At 37.7% G+C, this 20,100-nt stretch overlaps 1 protein-coding gene across 2 annotated transcripts in view; it reads left to right on the top strand.

Moving 5' to 3' along the window:
• The window catches only part of LOC135084258 (zinc finger protein rotund-like), a 139,337-nt gene that overhangs the window by 37,077 nt on the left and 82,160 nt on the right, over positions 1 to 20,100 (top strand). For both annotated transcript variants that reach the window (XM_063979037.1, XM_063979035.1), the window contains 2 exons: positions 2,992 to 3,112; positions 5,297 to 5,439. In XM_063979037.1, coding sequence (XP_063835107.1) covers positions 2,992 to 3,112; positions 5,297 to 5,439 — 264 coding nt within the window. The remainder of the gene's footprint in view (positions 1 to 2,991; positions 3,113 to 5,296; positions 5,440 to 20,100) is intronic.

The raw sequence follows: 20,100 nt of genomic DNA, 5'->3' as shown, positions 1-20,100 counted from the left end.
TTCGACCTGTCTTCATTTTAGGGTTATGATAGATATACTTGGAGTTGTGAATACCACCAAAATGTATTTGATAAAAGGTCACCTACGATTTAAAATAAAATTGAACTTTTTATTTATTTTCCCAAACAGTGGTAAATCATCATCATTTCATCCACAGGACGTCCACTGCCAAACATAGGCCTCGCTTAATGATTTCTACGTCGCCCGGTTGGTAGCAGCCTGCATCAAGCGCCTTGTAAAAGTGTTACATGAACTTAAATAACAAAAAATAAAAACAACTATGGAGACTATGAGGACTGGAGTCTAAACTATGATATTCCCGTATTTCAGGACTCCAGGAAGTCCAGAAACCCGTACAAGTGATGTGTTTTTCTGAGGATTGTTCAAGTGATATTAGGGACCTCGCCCACGGCGACTTTTTGTTGCGATGCAGTCGCGCTGCTGTAGCGCGTTAGTAGCGCGTTGGCATCACTTCTGTAGTGCGTTGCAAATGCGACTAACGCGCGTTAGTAGCGATGCTGTCGCTCGTTTACGAAACGCGCGACAAACAGTCGCCGTGGGCGAGGGCCCTTACATTGAATTTTATGCGTTGCTTCTTCTCAGTAAAAGAATCATGTCGACGACTCGTAATTTCTATGACTTATGACAAGTCGATGACTGTGTCGTCGGGTTGTCAGGTTTTGTGAGTAGACTGCATCAAGCGGTGCTAACCACTCTAGGTGTGTCCTTACCTTTAAGATGTGAATGACCAAAGGGTAAGGGATAGTTTTTGTCGCCACCCCGTCTGTGACAACAGTAACCTAAATAAGTGTGGGGCGATTGTGACACACAGACAGAAAGTCTGACTAGCATTGGTAGAGTCATTTGGTTTAGAGATTATTATTTTTCTTGTTCTTGTCGCATCGACAACAAACCTACACAGTATGTAGAGTTAATAATTTAAATTGAACAATTACTAACAGTCCCGCTGGGCTCTCGTTATACAGGGCTGAAATTGAAATCGTTGGCATTTAAAGTAAGACTCAGCTCATGAAATGTACATTCCTCAAACATGAGATGATTTATGATTTGAAAACTTCTTTCTTTTTAGGCAGCTATTTGTCTAACTTCCCGTAACATGTTTTTATTTAATTTTATATCTTTAATGAGAGCAAACTTTAAGCTTACACGAGCTATGTTATTAATATCGCTACATGTCGTATTTTCAGTCCAAACTTCTCTACAGACAATAAAAACAGCACTTCATTGTGATACCCGATAAATATTAATACAAGCGTTACCATTAACCAGGTAGAGAAACCAAACAAACAACTAAAAAAGATAATTAAATCGCTTATGGATATATAATTGCGGCTAGATTGATTACAGAAAATGGCACGTTACTGTTTCAATTGCGATGTGCCAACCGACATTTTGCGTTTACATTGTTTTCATAACTGAACGTGCAACATTTTAATGATGATTGATTATGTTTAAAGTTTATAGTTTTGTGCATATTATTATTGTAACTCAGTTCTTATTCTCGACTTATTTTAAGCGGCCGCCCGCGACTTCGTCTGCGTAGATGTCGAAAACATTTTCGTAGGATTTTTAAATGGTTTGTAACGTTATGTTAATGTTTGAATAGTTTTACAACGAAATCGAAAACGGCACCTACCGCAGTATTTCTTTGTAAACAATATTTTTTTATTTTCCTTCGGGTGTTAGAATCACCAAGCTTCTTACTATGTATCCAATGCAGTATTAATAATCTTCTTAGAATATATAATCTCCTATTTCACATTTTCTCTTACTCTCTCTTTTTTCTTTCCATTCTCAGGCAATGACTTAAGTATCCATTAAAATTTAAAAAAAACGCTCTTTTTTATTGTTTTTTTTTTTTGCGTAACTTTAATGTTGTGTAAAAAATAATATTTTTTTAAAATGTTCATCGTTCTTAAGAGCATTGTGTCACACATTAAAGTGATATATCTACCTTATCTGCGTTACTCCTACACTAGTTAAAGACAAAGTGACCATGCCGTCTGAGATTATTTATTATTTTGAGTTACACCGTTTTGGCACGAAGTAATTTGTTTATTTTGAGATAGGACGTTTTGCGTTGTGGATGTTAATTTTGATTTTAGCTGTTGCACAACTTGGCTTTGGCAGGAATTGATTTGTGTTGTGGTTTTAACGGGTTGGGGGTCAGTTATTGATATTTTGTAGTTAAAGTTAAGGAAAACGCAGCGTGGGACGTCCACCCACAAGGTGGACCGACGACCTGATAAAGGTAGCAGGAAGGCGCTGGATGCAGGCCGCTACCAACCGTGCGATGTGGAAGTCATTGGGGGAGGCCTATGTTCAGCAGTGGACGTCCTGTGGCTGAAATGATGATGATGATGATGATACGTATAAGAATCAGTTTAGGCAAATCAGAAAAGGGTTTTCTAGTATTAAATTTTATTTACTAGTGTATTTAGGTTCACATTGAAAAAAATACAAATTTTTCCAAAAATGTTAGCATAAATTTCTTGCTCAATTTAGGTATAAGAGTTTAAAACGCATTTTTGAAAATCGCATAATACTCTACCGGTACCTACTTAGTCCTAAAAAGCAGTGAATGAAACACAGTAGTTTTTCTGATACTCTTTTTCAAAGGTTTAAAAATAGTGATGCGAGCGAGTTAGGCCCAGAACAGACGGCGAAACGCAACTGCAACGAAATTGCAACTTTCTGATGATTCTGATGAATGAAACTGAAACTGAAAGTTTCAAACTGGTCGCGTCATGTGTGGTCTCTCAACGGACGCTATGGCAGAAACTTAGATGCAACTCAAAAGTAACTAGCAGTTGCAGTTTCGTTGCAGTTGCGATTCACCGTCTGTTCTGGGCCTTATTCACAATATGATACCTTCCAAAATACCTACCAAACATTTTCCTATACCTACTTTGCTATAAATAAGGTCTGTTCCAATAACATTTTCCTCAAGTCCTGTCTCTTCTGTTACAGGCCAAGATGAGCACCGGGGACGGGTCAGTCGGCGGCCACCAGAAGGTAGACGACCGGCTCGGCCACCACCAGTCCATGAGCCAGATGCTGTATGGAGCGGGGCTAGGCCCTGGGCGATCAGGTAAGGCGATCATGACGAAGACTGCTCAGGTAGGGCAAATATGGCAACCTAGACTGCATCACACTTAACACCAGGTGCGATTGCAGTCAAGTGTCTACCTTTTTCTGCATAAAAGATGCTGTATGGAGCGAGGCTAGGCCCTGGACGATCAGGTAACACGATCATGATGAAGTAAAGACTATTCAGACAGGGCAGGTATGTACCGGCGTGAGAAGCACCCACAAGGTGGATCGATGACCTCATAAAGTTAGCAGGAAGGCGCTGGATGCAGGCCGCTACCAACCGGGTAATGTGGAAATCATGAGGAGGCCTATGTTAGCAGTGGACTTCCTGTGGCCGATATACCATCCTAGACTGCATCTCACTTAACATCAGGTGCATTTGCGGTCAAATACCTGCCTTATCTTGCATAAAAAGGGGCTATATAGAGCAGGATTGGTCCTGGACGATCAGGTAAGACGATCATGTCGAAGACTGTTGAGATAGCTTAGTATATGGCCACCAGAAGGTAGACGACCGGCTCGGCCACCACCAGTCCATGAGCCAGATGTTGTATGGAGCGGGGCTAGGCCCTGGGCAATCAGGTAAGATGATCATAATGAAGTGAAGACTATTCAGACAGGGCAGGTCTGTACCGGAAAACGCAGCGTGGGAAGTCTCACACAAGGTGGACCTCATAAAGTTAGCAGGAAGGCGCTGGATGCAGGCCGCTACCAACCGGGCAATATGGAAATCATTGGGGAAGACCTATGTTCAGCAGTGGACGTCCTGTGGCTGATATGCCATCCTAGACTGCATCTCACTTAACATCAGGTGCATTTGCGGTCAAATACCTGCCTTATTTTGCATAAAAAGGGGCTATATGGACTATTCAGACAGCTTGGCATATGGCCACCAGAAGTCTACCTTCTCCGAGCCGATCGTCTACCTTCCCGCCCCGCTCCATACAGCTTCTGGTTCCTATGAGCCTGGGGCTCCTATGGGACTAGGCCCTGGGCGATCACGTAAGACGATCATGATGAAGACTGTTCAAATGGTTCAGTCGGCGGCCACCAGAAGGTAGACGACCGGCTCGGCCACCACCAGTCCATGAGCCAGATGCTGTATGGAGCGGGGCTATGCCCTGGACGATCGGGTAGGCATGATGAAGACTATTAAATACTATTCAGTTATCTATGTGGTTGGCAGAGAGTAGAATCCACTCTTGTCTTGGATGTCGCAAAAGGTGACTAAGGCCTCAGCCTCGAGTTTAGCGGGCAGCGGGGCGGGAGCGGCGGCGGCGTGGGAGCGGGGCGGGCAACGCAGACCCGTTCTCGAAACAAGCGGGCAGCTCGCGCGGCGCTTTAGCGGCGAAATGTTGTGTTCGGGGTTGTGTTGTCGAGATATTTGTTTTTATTCGCAAACGAAATGTTTGAACAACGGCGACAATTTTATTTCGATTCTAATTTATTCCTAACGCTCGATTTATTGTGGGCAAAAGAAGGAGTGCGCTGCCCGCTCGTTGCCCGCTCAAGCGCCGCTGCCCGCTCGTTGCCCGCTGCCGCGCCGCTGGTTTCGAGAACCGGTCTATTTGATTTTACGCATAAGATCCTGCCGCTCCCGCCCCGCCGCCGCTCCCGCGCTGCTGCCCGCTAAGTTCGAGGCTGAGGCCTAAGGGAGAAATATGCGAACACGATCTACCCAATGTTTCGATTCAGCGTAGGCCAAATCCTTCATTTGCCTTTGGTAAATTATAGAGGGTCGTCCTTCTGCAGTGGCTGTGGAGACTAAATGATGTTAATGGTGGTATTCAGTTGGCGCCACTGGCGCCACTGACTTAGCCAATAGCAAGGGATACGACCTCACTGGGGATTACGGAAAACTAAAGTCCAGAGACAAAAACTCACTGTGGGTCTACAGAAAAGTAATTGGTCCTAGCCAGCCAGTGATGTCAAATTCAATAGCCCTTATTCATTTTCGTAACAGTTAAATGAAGTAGGTGTAACCTACATTTTGTGGTGTGTATTTTACAACAATTGTTTGCATAATGGAGGCCTTTGTCCAGCAGTGGACGTCATTTGATTGAAACGAACACTAGAAAATGATCTGCGTGAAAAATTTATTGTGATTAACCCAAGATTTTGTGCAATACAAACTAATCTTCTTATACTTTACCTTACTTACCACCCACTCCCTCTCTTCCAGGCTCGTCCTCCTCCTCCCCAGTGGGGGGCTCCAACACAGGCAGCGGGTTGCTGGTGGTGCCCCAACCACTCGGCAAGGGCCCCGCCAAGCTGCAGCCGTTGCACGCGCACGCGCGGAAGTACCACTGCAAAATGTGTCCACAGGTATGTCCTATTTATTAAGCCAAGCTACGGAAAACAAAACAATATATTTGACACATTAAGATTCTTTTCCTCTTTTCGTGTCGACAACAAACCTACACAGTGTCAGCCCAAAACTCCGCTACAAGAGTGGCGTTGTCAGCAGCGTTCATTAAATCTTCCTGCGTGCAGATGTTTGGGCACGCAGGGCACGACATCATGTGCTTTGTCGACTGGGGAACAAAACCACACGAGCACTCCAAGCTTGAGCCATCCAAGAACCCCCATCTGAACAGATTGTCCTTACTACGGCCGAGCTGAGTCCGAAGTCTATCTAAAGATTAAGATTTATTGCCTGCCTTATTTGGCAAAACACTATACCAAAGTGTGGCCGTATGATACTATCAGAGTAGAAAACCAACCCGTCTCTTCTCGCAGATGTCTTAAGAAACGACTGCGAACGACTCCCCAACCCATCTGACCAGGGTGGAAACTTGTGAAATGATATGACATTTCCAGATTAACGCCCTTATTCACAAACATTGCTTGCTTAAGTGAAGCAGCAAATCGAACGCACAGCGTTGAATAAAGCTCTGTGATTGGTTCGTGTGTGACCCTGTGCGTCCACGCGCACCGTGAGACATAGTAAGTAATGTTTGTGAATACGGGCGTAAATGTCAGTTTAAGCTAGAGTTCAACTAGAGATTAACTTTTTGTAAAAAAGCATTTAAAAGACTACTTGCAAAAAAAAATTAGTTTGGTGAGTTTTAATAAAAAAAGTATTCCTTACAAACGACTTTGCTATCGCTAAATCTAAAGTTACACGGCCCGTAAGTGTATCGTGACGGGGAATTTACACGGTGCGTCTGACATAATTTTACTTAGGGCCAGCTACACCAAACCAATCATTGACCATAACAACGTTTTCTTTCTCAAAAATTGATTTGTTCATGCCATTTTGTGGTGAAACTATTTTCTTTAAAATTGTCGCTAGCTTTACATGAATAATAATAATACATTACCAATAATAACAATAAGAGCTGTTAGTTCTCGAATGTAGCAGTGGCGAAACCCTAAGCCTGCAAATGTGCGCGGGGGCAGCCGTCGCCGCAGAATGATAATGAAACAGCCACCGGCTGTCACTCATCAAAATTCAATTCGTCAACTGTGGACGGTAGCGTCAGCAAAAACAGGAAAATAATATTTATTTATTCTTTGCCATATAATTGGTACATAAGGCGAACTTAATGCCATTGGGCATTCTCTGGCAGTTCATTTCAAAATCAAAATCAAAAATATTTTATTCAGTTTAGACCAATATTTTGGCACTTATGAACGTGAAAAATAAAATTTATAAAAAGGTATCCCTTAAGGGGGCACTTTACATGTCTCTTTATCTTTATTAAGATTAATTCTTATCTTTATTAGGAATTTATTAGGCATCTCAAACTAGATTTTAAATAACTTGAAAAAAATAAACTAATTGCCTAAGATCGCATACTCGTAGACATACAAAAATTGTGGACGTGTTTAGTTATAAAAATACTCTTGCTTGATACTTTCTGGTATGTATAGCCCCAGAGAATTTTGTCATAAAGCTTCAAAAAAAACTGAAGACTTCAAACAAATAATAACTGTAGTTAAATAAAAAAAATAGATAAATAAATTAGAGATCCAAATATTGAAAAAGTCAACCCAGATGACGCCAGTATCAAAGATTGTTTAATACGCCAAAGTACACTTTTTTCGTTAATCTTAGCACTGCCGAATAATATTTTATCACTTTTCCTGTTTTTAAACTTGTTTCACTCATCCATAAATAAAAACTGTGTAGAAAAAGCAACTTTTTTCACTACAAAAATAATAATCGTAAAAGTTTAACACATTTTAAATGTTATTGGATGTTACTTTCTATAATTGAACATAATTAACTATCATACAATTTTAATAATATCTTGTACAAGAAAAATTACGTTCTTTCACATTAATTCAATGTAAAGCATGCGATATATTATAATTGCCATAGTAGCTATTTAATACTTTGATGTTAAAAACTGATGCACCTTATGCAGTCGTTATAAGTGTTAATTTACAGCAAAAATGTATGTTAGTGCTGAAATTGTTATTCTACATAGCATCACGAACGATTCATAGTTAATTAATTAACGAAAGATTTTGTATAAAACTCGTTTCTTAGTTTCTAAATGGGTGTCAAACAAATGTAGATAATTTTTGGGGTAAAGCTAATTTGATATTGTCACTTATTCCAGTATAAGATTTTTGTCTGATTGCAGTCTGAACCCAATTACCAGTGTAAGATTTTCGTTATTGAAATCAATATAAATAAAAAAAAATATGTCGTACTACATTACATTTCTCCTGCAATTCAAAATCTAAGAGGAAGGTCTTCTTTTATCTTTTATCATTGGTTAATGATAAACTACACTAAAACACACTAAGTAATACAGTTTTTTGGTTAAAAAACTGTATTACTTTTGTATCTATTGCCTGATATTTTTTACAGTACAAGCTTCGCTCAGTTTAGGTAATGCCGCCGTAAATTTTGAAAAAAAAAACTTATAACACTGGATATTTTAGTTATTAAATTTTCTATTTCATACTCCTTTTTCTGCTGACGGTATTAACGCCGTTGTCCTGTAGACCTTGCAATTAATTCTCTATCGCCGTTTTTTGTCGGTCCGCCGAATCTCGGCTATAATATCCAAACAATTTCGCATTATTTAATCATTTGGCTTTAATTTGATTTTAGACTAACAGCTAGTTTGAGTACTAATTTAGTACTAAATATACAGTCCTCAGCAGATGAGAATATGCATTTTTGTAGTAAATTGACACGTATCATAAGTACGTTGATGTACTGTAATCTGTACCTACTTATACAGTTATAATGAATTTGAGAAGGTAATTAATAGGATTAGAATAAAAACAATTTATTTGCACCATCTATGTACTCATTGTAGGTTACTACCTATCTTACAGTTACGAAGAAATACGAGTAGCTTCTGCCTACTTACAGTTTTGTTTGGACGGATTTCGATAAAAATAAGTTTTTAACTAAAAACTGTTTCTGTTATATTAGATATCAGTTATTTAGTTTTTCAGTTTCATCAAAATCTAGCCAGTATTTTTTCGTAAAACTTTCGCGTTTTTACCCAAATATTTTTTGTTGCAAAATTTAATAATATTGTTGTTTATCATTAAGATTTAAAAACAACATCCTAGACAACAACTTTCATTATGCATTAAATACTATGTTCTAAAAGTCTATTCTCACTTTCACCTCCAAAATTTTTTCTCAAAAAATCTAAAAAAAAAACTTAACCTTTGCAGTCTCTAATCAAAACGGAGCCTGGAATGTCATCGCGGGAATGCGGCCCGACGGACTGACAAAAAGTCGAATCGGTTAATACTTTTGCGATTGTGTAAATTTTCGGATTCCTCGGTAGTCGGTCGGTAGTCGGTTCCTTTCGGTGGCTTGTTTTGCAGGGGTGGGTAGGCTGAGGGTATGGTTTTTAAAGAAAGGATCTTGCTCATGATTTTTAAAGAAAGGATTTAAAAAAAAGTTTTTTTCTTGCTTTTTAGAACTATGAAGTCTTTTCTTGTTCCTTGACACATAAATAAAAATAACATCATTCATATTATCATGTACGTCAACAATATCCTACCTAAATTGGAAACAACATTTGAATCACAGTCACATCAGTCATGGACATTATGGAAATAATTGGGGAGGCTTATGGCTGATAATAATATGATGATGATGAAAAAAATAAGTTGGTTTCTATTGTGTCTCGATTCGCGGGTACTTAAAGGGCTACAACTTACCTATGTACATATAACATAGTGTTTTGATGAACGTGGAGGATTTAACACTGCGTTTCAACCGGGGAACCGAACACGAATCTCCAAGTTCGATTCTAAATTGAAACAATTATTGCTAGAGCCTAGATTCTGAAAGAGAGTCTAGATTCTCAAAAAAGAAGGTCAAATATAAATAATCGTTGAGATATAAAATGTTGGCCATCTCTTCTTTAGGGCGGCAGCCGGCACTTTTTGTTTGAACTTTCGACTGACGCCAAAACTAAACAATAAAACAATGCAACTAACGGTTTTCTAATTAAAATTATTGAATTAGAAACTATTCGTCAGAATTTATAAACACTTAAGTCTGTCAGTTTGTCTGAAGGTTGGGGTTGAGGCATTTGAGACCACTGAGGCCGACAAAAAGGATAAAAGTTCTAGCAATTTTTTTAAAAAGTTCCAAATGACTTTTTGTATCGAGAGTTGTGTATGAAGATTTTATTTATTTATTTTTTGGGAAACACAGTTACAATATAATTTAACGTAGGTGCAGTAAGCAACACATAAACCAATTAAGTTTCCACAGTTAAATATTATATTTTATCAAGTGGGGCAAACCATATGAATGAAAACATGAAGAAACCTTATAAGTTATGATAACAAAATACTTCAGTAGAACATTACTTTTTTTCCGAACGTATTTGGCACCATAATTTGGCGTACCTACATTTTTAGGGTTCCGTAGCCAAATGGCAAAAAAACGGAACCCTTATAGATTCGTCATGTCTGTCTGTCTGTCTGTCTGTCCGTCCGTCCGTCCGTCTGTCCGTCCGTATGTCACAGCCATTTTTTTCCGAAACTATAAGAGCTATACTGTTGAAACTTGGTAAGTAGATGTATTCTGTGTAATAATTTTAATTTCATAAATCAATGGTACGGAACCCTCGGTGCGCGAGTCCGACTCGCACTTGGCCGGTTTTTTTAAAATTCGATCTCTGTTTTGTCTTATTTTATCTGGATCAAAAATGGTTAATTGGACGTTAAAACACGCTTTATTTTTTACGATTCAGAAGCTGTCTACAGTCTAGTGTAGACAGCTTCTATTCTGATCTAATGATCATTTAAGAATGATAAATAAATCGCACAAATTACCCACTTTCCTCACTTCTACCGGATATCTTCCCAATAAATCTGCAGCCATTTGGTCACCCTACATCCAATAAGTTGACGAAAATGACTGTCCATTGCAGACGAGTGCAATATCAGAGTGACAGAAAATGAGGTGTCGTTACGACAAACGAGCGATATTAAGGATGTAAAGCAATCGGGGCATGTCAACCTTACAATCGAAATACATAGTATTCTACTCAGGGTGGGAACGATAAGTGATCTCATTCGATTATTTTGAAACTATACAACATATCGAAAAACTGGGTAGTCTGGGTACTGATCCTGAAAGTGCTTCACGAATTCTATCAAACGTATCAACAATTAGGTTACAGAATAAACTGAAATCCGAAAATTCAATGTTTTCAACCTCCATGAATTTAGTACAGCTACAAACCATACATACAGCTTTAAGGAAAAGTTTTACATTGCATTGTTGTACAATGCAATGTAAAATGTTAAAGTTGTTAAATAAACTTTTATTTTTATATTTTATTTTTACATGGCCTAAAACTAATCTATACTTCTATACTAATATTATAAATGCGAAAGTAATTCTGTCTGTCGGTCTGTCTGTCTGTCTCACTTTCACGCCTAAACCACTGAACCGATTTTGATTAAATTTGGCATAGATATAGTTTGAGTCCCGGGAAAGGACATAGGATAGTTTTTATCCAGGTTTTTGAAACAGGGACGCGCGCGATAAAGTTTTTCTGTGACAGACAAAATTCCACGCGGGCGAAGCCGCGGGCGGAAAGCTAGTGTATGTATAAATAACCTATTATTAATACGTGATTTGATTTCTCGATACGATAAACGTCAAATAAGTAGGTCTGTCAAAATTAAATAAAATAAAACAAAAGCTAGTATAATATAAAATGTTTATAATAATTACTGTATTTAACTGGTTACGACAAAATTGACTGGTTTAATGTTACTGCCAGTTGATATAGTGAATAGAAAATAGCTATTGTTATAGGAAGTAAGTGTCGTGCAGTTCAACTTGTACCTGTCATAGAACAAGTGTTTAGTTCAAAGGAAGAATTAATTATTTTAAAGTACACTAATAAGTACTTATACTTTATGTAGTTGGAATTAAATACGAAAATGCATTCGATTCAGTTTTAAAAAAATACACATAAAGGGTCTTTCACAAAATAAAAATAAATCTATTTGACAAATAAGAACACAGCAACCGAATTGAGAACGTCTTCCTTTTTGAACTCGGTTAATTACAATCAAGTGCTACTTTAACAAACAATGATTTTGAAAGGGTAAGAAAATTTAGTATAATTCCCATGAATCAAAAAGCCAAGAAAGCTTAAAAACCATAAAGACTATTAAAATTACCAAAACCTCCGAAGATTCTCTCAATAACCATATCTACACAAGATAATGACAACACAGGCGAAGTCGAGTGCCCCACGAGTCGGGTAATCCCTCACATCGTTTTTGCGAGCCTTAATGACGTCATTAGGACAGGGCGAAATGAGAGAGTGCATGAGGGGCGAGTCGCAAATGTTTCGGAAATGATCGGAGAATTCGCCGGCGGTGTAAAGGACCGCGTGGCCCATTGGAGGACGCTGGTCAGTGCCGATCGCGAAAGTTAAGGATCTTTGTGTTTGGTTGTTTGGGGATGGGTGACCAGTGACATGGCAACCGAGTGACTAGACAGACAGGGTGCCTTATCATCGTTGCTCCTTGTGTGTGATGACTTGATGGTTGACAAACTCTTAGGCTGGGTTGCACGGTCTTACTTTAACTATAACAAATGTCAAAACCCTGTCAAACTCCATACATAAAACACCGGTTATCGTTACAGTTAAGGCACAGAATACATAATAGTAGCAACAGAAATTGCACTCCTTTGTGTAGGATCAGATGCCGACATTTTAACGGTAATAATAATAATGCAAAATATCCAACGCACCTGGTGCATTCGAAATCGCACCTTACTACTACGCTCACAAGAGCGCAATTTTTTTGTGTTCAGAGTTGATCTACCTCACAGCTCAAGCGTCAGGGTTGTATAAGCAAAGTAAAATAAATAAAAACTTAATTTTAAGAAGCATTTATTGTATTTACGATTGGTAAACTTTAATCTAGTGGTGTTTGTATAATCGTACTCTCTAAAGTACCTATTAATAAACTTCAGTGTTGCGATATTTCGAAATTGGACAAACAGTTTTAAATGGTGCAGTGTCGGAAAATAGACACGGTGAAGTAAAGTTCATGTTTTTATTAGCTAAAATAATTTTTTTGCTACAGTTTTTTGTCATAAGTATTTCAAAATTATTTAAAAAGTGTAGTTTTTTTAAATTATTTAAATCACTACAGTTAATTATTATTCCTAAATATTACGATTTTCCATTAAATAAGAATAACAGTGCTGTTGGAACAATAAACCTTGATTGCGACGATGATCGACCGAGCGTGTATAGGTAGTAATAGGTACGCGTGTGTACACAAGCGCGTGGCGGCCCTGACTGATCTGCAACTTCAAGTTGTCGCGCGCTGTAGGTAATTATCTCGGCCGGCATAGGCGAGTGACGGAGGCCTGGTTAAGGTTAAAGATAGGTGGTGCTATAGGTGACCAAGAACACGACAAAGTAGTACTTTGTGTGATATTTGTAGATGACTGACAATCGACGTCTCAAGGGAGAACATTGTGTGATCGCTTGTGGAAGGATGATGAACATCATGGCAATATCGCAGTACATTGTTTGGATGGGTGACCAAAGGAATGGAATTTTCGTCACATTTCCCTGATACATAATTATTATTATTATCTAACTAATGAACATTCCACCTGCCCGCATAAGGCGTTTCGCTGACTTTCCTGTTGCTAACAGCTAAGTACGGACCAAAATGGGAAACAAAACCATTAGTGTAAATATCATGAGCATATTCAAATTCAAATATTTATCAGACAGTTGGTCCATGGGTTTAGTACAAATGAAATATAACTTACAATCTTTCCGCCCGCGGAATGAAGTGGAATTTTGTCATCACAGAAAAACATTATCGCGCGCGTCCCTGTTTAAAAAACCGGGATAAAAACTATCCTATGTCCTTTCCCGGGACTCAAACTATCTCTATACCAATTTAATCAAACTCGTTTCAGTGGTTTAGGCGTGAAAGCAAGTCAGACAGACAGAGTTACTTTCGCATTTATAATACTATTATTATAGTACTACTATTATATTATTATTTTAGAAGTATAGATAGTATAGATTTTATTATATCAGCCTACAGTTGATTCATGGGTAAGCATAAATGAAATATAACTAATGACTAGTGTTAGTAACAGGTAGAAAGAACTACCTGGATTTAAGACAAACAACAGACGTTGCTTTCACCACTTGATAAATGTGCTTGACAGACATCGTAACTTATGTGAAGATTTAGAAAGAATTGGCCATTTTATTAAATATTTACTTTCGTGATCAAAAAGTAGAAATATCATTTACCAACTCCACGATTTACTATAATAAATCTTACAAACACACCTCAATAATCTATTAGTCTACGAGCTAGGCAATTAATCAAATAACAAGTAAAACTAAAGGAAGAAACACGCAATAAATTTAATTTACACGAGTCAAAATATTATTTACTACCACTCCACCATTGTGTAATCAACAGTTAACAATGCCCAAAAAACGTATCATGAGCAAATAACAGCTACCACAAAATAAATTGCAATTACTTGGAAACATAACACCAAATAATCAAACAAACGAAGAAATGAAAATAGATAAAAAACGCCATAAATTCCAATTATTTTAAAACACACAGTGTCCAGTCCAGCCATTGATTTGTCCAAAAAAGTGCAGGAAGGCTCGAACATTATTTTCCATGATAATGAACAATTACGCGAGTATACGCGTATTATTTTGCCAAGTGCGAGTCGTGGGCAGGTGGGCGGCGCGGGCGCAATTAAACGACGCGAATGCTTGAGTGTGGGGCCACACAAGGGGCGAGAATCCAGTACTAATTGAAAATATTTCGTTCCTTCGTTTTAGCCAAATGACTTCCACAGCTGCCGGCATCCAGGACCCCACAACCTTCACCAGATCGTAGGTCCACCTAGTGGGAGGCCTGCGTACACGTCTACGTCTCCCGTGTTTTTTGCCCCAACGGCCATCAGAGCTATGAGCTATGTGCTCCGCCCACTGCCACTTACTTGAAAATATTTGTATTCCCGTATTACTCGTAGCAAAGTGGTTCGTAACCAACTCTTCTGGCCAGCAAGGGGAGTGTAAGCCAAATCCTCCATTTTCCTCTGGTAGTAAGAGATATTCATCCTCCTGTGATGTAGACTAAGATAATGATGATGATAATGAGATGACGCTTATCATCTCCACTGGAATTTACCAGTTAAGCAAATAGGAGAATGTGGGCCACACTCCCCAGGATAGTCATTCATTTACATAGGTAACGTCATTCCTAGTGTGAGGCTGTTAAAGCAGAATAATGTTTCAGCCTCAACAAAGTTTCCACTTTTATGAATTCTAAAATCATCATGAATTGTACTGTATTTCCTGAATTATGAATTACGTTATGTAAATGTGTGTAAACGGTGTTTTGTCTAAAGCTTCAATCATACCAACGCATGCAGTTCGCCATCGCCGGCGCGATAAAAGGCCAATGACAAGTCGCGCGACCCATGACAGTTCACGCGACCTGTCATTTTCCTATGATCGCGCCGTGATCGTGCCGGCGATGGCGATCTGCACGCGTTGGTTGGTGTGGTTGAAGCATAAATAAAAATAGTTGTATCTGTATTATTTCGTATGCATGTTTCCCGCTAGTTTCCTGGCCACACACGCCAACTTAACGTTAGACATAGCGTGCAATTTAACATTTTATATTAATAATCTTCGCTCGCGACCGTTAACAGTGCTTATCAGGGGCCTCCTGATAATTTACAACACTTCATTATGTTGACGGCCGTTTTAAAAATTGCATTTTTAGAGATCCGTGGAAGAATATTTAAGCTAGTTTACCAGGAAGCTTTTTCTTTTATTATAATTAACTAGCAGCCGCCCGCAACTTCGTACGCGTGGATGCTGTTTTACCTCCTTTAAGGATGGAGTTTCGTAAAATCGGTTCTTAGCAGATGTCTACACCCTTTAAGGAACCTACTTGCAAAATTTCAAGTTTGTAAGTGTTAGTTTCTGAGATTTGGTCTGAGTCAGTCAATGAGTGACCTTTCGCTTTTATAAATATAGACGATAGAAGATAGACGTCATGGTGAAATTCAATTAAAGTTTAAGGCTATGCCTTAAATCATCATCATCAGTTAATTTAGTATCCTGTGCAAAAGTGCGACCATCTCTAACTTAAGTCTATCTAGTTTGTTAATTAAATAATTAATTAAATTAGGTATCAATTCCATCATCATGACTGATGACAAATGTACAAAGTTTTCCAATTTAATTTACCCAACTGGGAATTGAACTCAGGATCAAGATAGTTTAGCTTCAACCACTACGCTACTTAAGCTTTCATAAAACTGCATAATTTATTCATTAAACTCTAGATAATTTGTTTTTAATTTACAATTTAATTTACTTGCAAGTAGGCTTTGAGAAAGCTCTTTTAAATGAACTCAGCAATAACAAAGCTTATTATTTCATAAGCCGACAGAACCCAAAGCTTTATAAAAGCATTACGCCCGCCATTTTGTTAATTTTACGGCAGAAGCTCGCATACACGTATGAAGGAAGTGCGCAATTTTATGTCTACTTAGCTATACTGTTGCAAACACAATGTATATAATTATATACTATATAATTACACACGGTAGCGCCATCTAGCGAGATCGTAGATAGTATGATTGACTGTGAAATGGCTCTGGTAGGAATATCTTTATAATTTGCTTTTGTCTTTATTTGACGAGGCAAAGCAGGCGTGACTAAAAAGTTATTAAGTTTTATAGCAAAGTTTAAAGCTTTTGAAGTAATGAGTATGTAGTAAGTTGTAAAAGTTAGTGTTATTTGAAAAAAGTACGAGGGTGACTTGCAGACATAATTTACATTGATTTGTAGTGTGTAGATTGTTTCTTTTAATGACTTTTTACTGTTTTAATTAGCAACTCTGTGTTTTAACTAGATCGTTTAAAAACTATTAAAACTCTGCTAAAGTGGTAAAAAGGTAATTATAGTTCTTGGAACTCACGAAGGCGAGTGAGCTTTACTTGTGTGTGTACGTGTACTACATACACATAACGATAGTGGATTGTCTGTCAAAACTTATGGAAAACGAACAGTGGGCTGAGAAAAAATGTATGAAAATTTTAGTTTTTGGACTTTTCCCGCTAGAGGCGCTGTACAATCCGTCATACATTTAATGTCATTTTTGACGCGCTCACAAAACTCATACTAGGCCCTCAGTAGCTATTAGCGAGCCACCACACATGTAACGCTCACTTGCCTTCGTGAATTGAAACAACTACCTACATCAAATATTTGATTTAGAGGTAGGTAGTAGGATTGAGTTTGCAACAAAAATATTCATAAGTCTGTAATTTTGTATTTTCCTTATTTTCTTTCATGTATCAGTTTAACGCTATTCATATTTATCCCTATACAGTGTTGGACTGGGTTGGGTTGTAGATTCGAATCCCAGTGAGCACAAATCTAGTGTGATTAGAAGAACGTGTTTTTATAATATTTTATTATTATTTCTTACCCACAATAACCATTTGGTGGCACATAAAGTCTCACTTCACCCATTTCATTATGTATGAAATCATTTCATTATAAGGGAGAGTCCGCTAATTTGGACCAGTTTTTTTCAATCCCATTTTACACATAGTTTTCTTTTGTTTTTGCTAATGTCCATGGTATATGATAAAAGATACATTATTCAACTTACTATTTCATAAATATTAATTAACATGATTGTTGTATATTTAGCACAAATCAACAAAGTACGAGTTCAGAGCTTCGGTCCAATTTAGCCAACCGGTTCGATAATTTGTACCACAGGGTTACTAAATTGGATTTCAATAAATTTCAAGCCTTTAAAAAAACTATGGCAAAATATTATACAATACATTCTTAACAAATTAGGAAACGAAGAGGAACAGTAGTTAATAACATAGACAATCGATATTGTTTTACACGTTATCACGATTTTGAGTACAAGTTTTGTAATTCCAATTATCGTAACGAACACTTGTACCTAATCTACTTTGCCAGTCTTTTGCTTTCATTTATTGTTAGTCAAACATAACTACGCTATTATAACTTCAAAATATGATTTACTAAAAAAATTTTTAAAATCCTTTGGTAAAGTTCCATACAACTTGATGTGGTACAATTTAGCCGACTAGGTGATAGTGCTTTTAAAAAATCGGTAAAAAATATAGCTTATAAATATCGAAAAATGTTTCAAATAATTGTAATCCACACTAATTTACGCTTCTAAATAATATATTAGAAACACCCTGTGATTAAATTTAACAAAATTACAATCTAAACATGTATTGTCATAAGCTACTTGAAAACAATGAAAAAATACTTTTCAAAATAAAACACACGTGTTTGTTGTCACGGCAAAAACCACATGGCCGATGTTAATTGATTTTAGTTGTGTATCGCTGAGTGTTGCATTTACAGACATTCAATAAATACTTTACGAAATATGAGGGTGGTACAATTTACCCGGCGGTACAATATACCGAACTCTCCCCTATATAACAATTTACATTTCCAAGTCCTTTCATACAATCCGCGCAACTTGGCGGCCATTAATCCCGATGTCAGACACAGCTCCGGCGTGTGTCAGTTTGCTTTTGTCACTCAAGGGTGGGAATTATTATATTTTATATAATATACTAGCTGTGCCCGCGACTTCGTACGAAAAACCCTAATCACCTAGGGGTATGAACAAGTAGTTAACGTCCTAATCTCAGACCTACTAAACTGAATATAACATGCAAAATTTTATAAAAATCGGTTCAGCTGTTTCCCAGGAGTACGTACGGCACTAGCTTTTGCAAGCTGCTTCGCCTGTGTAGGCTTCGGTGAGTGACAGACGGTATTTTTCACGCGTAAGTTGCTCTTCCTGAAAACGGGATAAAAAAAAATCTATTTCCCCTGAATCTCAAATTATCTCTATAACAAACATCTACCGACAGCCCGGTGGCTTAGTTAGTGACGTCATCTTTAATTCAAAAGAATCATGTCGATGACTTGTACTTTCTATGACTTTTGACAACATGTTGAAAGTTGACGACTGCTGCCCTATTTTACGGTAAGATACTTAGCGAAAACCGATACTTTTTGTGTGGAATTTGACAGATTTTTTTTATTTGTTAAAGTTAAAGTAAGATGGTGCAACCCAGCCTATGTCTTTGTTTTGTACAAAATGAAATATGTCTACATATTTAAATCTTAAAATATACATTTTCCTTCAAAGCCTTTTAACTTCCCCATAACAAACATTTAATCCAATCCAAGAACAACAAAGTCCTTATATGTGGTTAGCGAGTATGTCTGTCTGTCTTAAGTCGCCGCAAGAAGATTTGTGGGTAGAGACGTTTTTGCTGAATGTACAGCCGACTTGCGGCTTACAAACGATTGTGTGAAGACGGGAGGGTAGGAAAATATTAAGATACTAGCTTTTGGTCCCGGCTTTGAATGAGTTTTATTATCGCAGAAAGTCTTTACTAAGGCTGGGTTGCACCATCTTACTTTGACTTTAAGAAACGTCAAAAATCTGTCAAACTCCATACAAAAAACACCGTAGTTACGGTCAAAGTTAGGTGGTGCAACTCAGCATAAGCATCCTGTAGTTCAGTTTGATAACACAAAAATTGATAGTAAAATACTCTATTTTTTTACTAAAATAATGGAAAAGCAGTCATCCGGCAAGCGAAAGGTCGTAGGTTCGGTTCCCACATTTATTAAAGTTATTTATATTTTAGTTTGACTTGCGACTTAGCGCTAGAATAACTGTAAAATATTGTTAACTTGTGAAATTATAGGTACACGACTCTATAAAATAGCATCCCTCATTTCACCAGTTTTAATACTTTGTCCTCTTTTAAGTCTTAACTATCTCTATACTAAAAAATAATCATTATGCAGAAAAAATGACATAGAACAATTAACTATTAGTTGTGTCATCATCATTCAAGCCATAGGACGTCCACTGCTGAACATAGGCCTCCCCCAATGAATTCCACATCGCCCGGTTGGTAGCGGCCTGCATCCAGCGCCTTCCTGCTACCTTTATGAGGTTATCGGTCCACCTTGTAGGTGGACATTGTATACTTATTTAGAACCGGAAACTATGATTGTAGAGATACAGTTTCAACTTATAATGATAATCTCAGAAATAACATACTTCTTTATCTTTTAAGACTTAACAAAGTACAGGAATTCAAACTTAAGTCCATCAATATTTGCAGTAAGTACTTCCCCAACTTAAGACTCTACATCGGATTCGAGACACGAACGTGTAAAAAAATAAAAAATAAGGGTGCACGCAGGTTAAACACAAAATTACAATGACAATGCGTCGGTTTGCTAATAGCTAGTCGGTAACCACCTCTACAGTGTCTTGGGATAATCCGTCACGTTAAAGCTTGGGGTAGGGATGGAAAGTGTCGATAGAATGTCGATAGAGTCGATAAATGTACGAATATTGTGATAAAATACGTTTGTAGATAGGAATTTATTG

This window comes from Ostrinia nubilalis, chromosome 25 (assembly GCF_963855985.1).
Source record: "Ostrinia nubilalis chromosome 25, ilOstNubi1.1, whole genome shotgun sequence".
Taxonomy (NCBI): Eukaryota; Metazoa; Arthropoda; class Insecta; order Lepidoptera; family Crambidae; genus Ostrinia; species Ostrinia nubilalis.
Note: the sequence above shows the minus strand (reverse complement) of the source record. Positions and strands in the feature narration are given on the sequence as shown.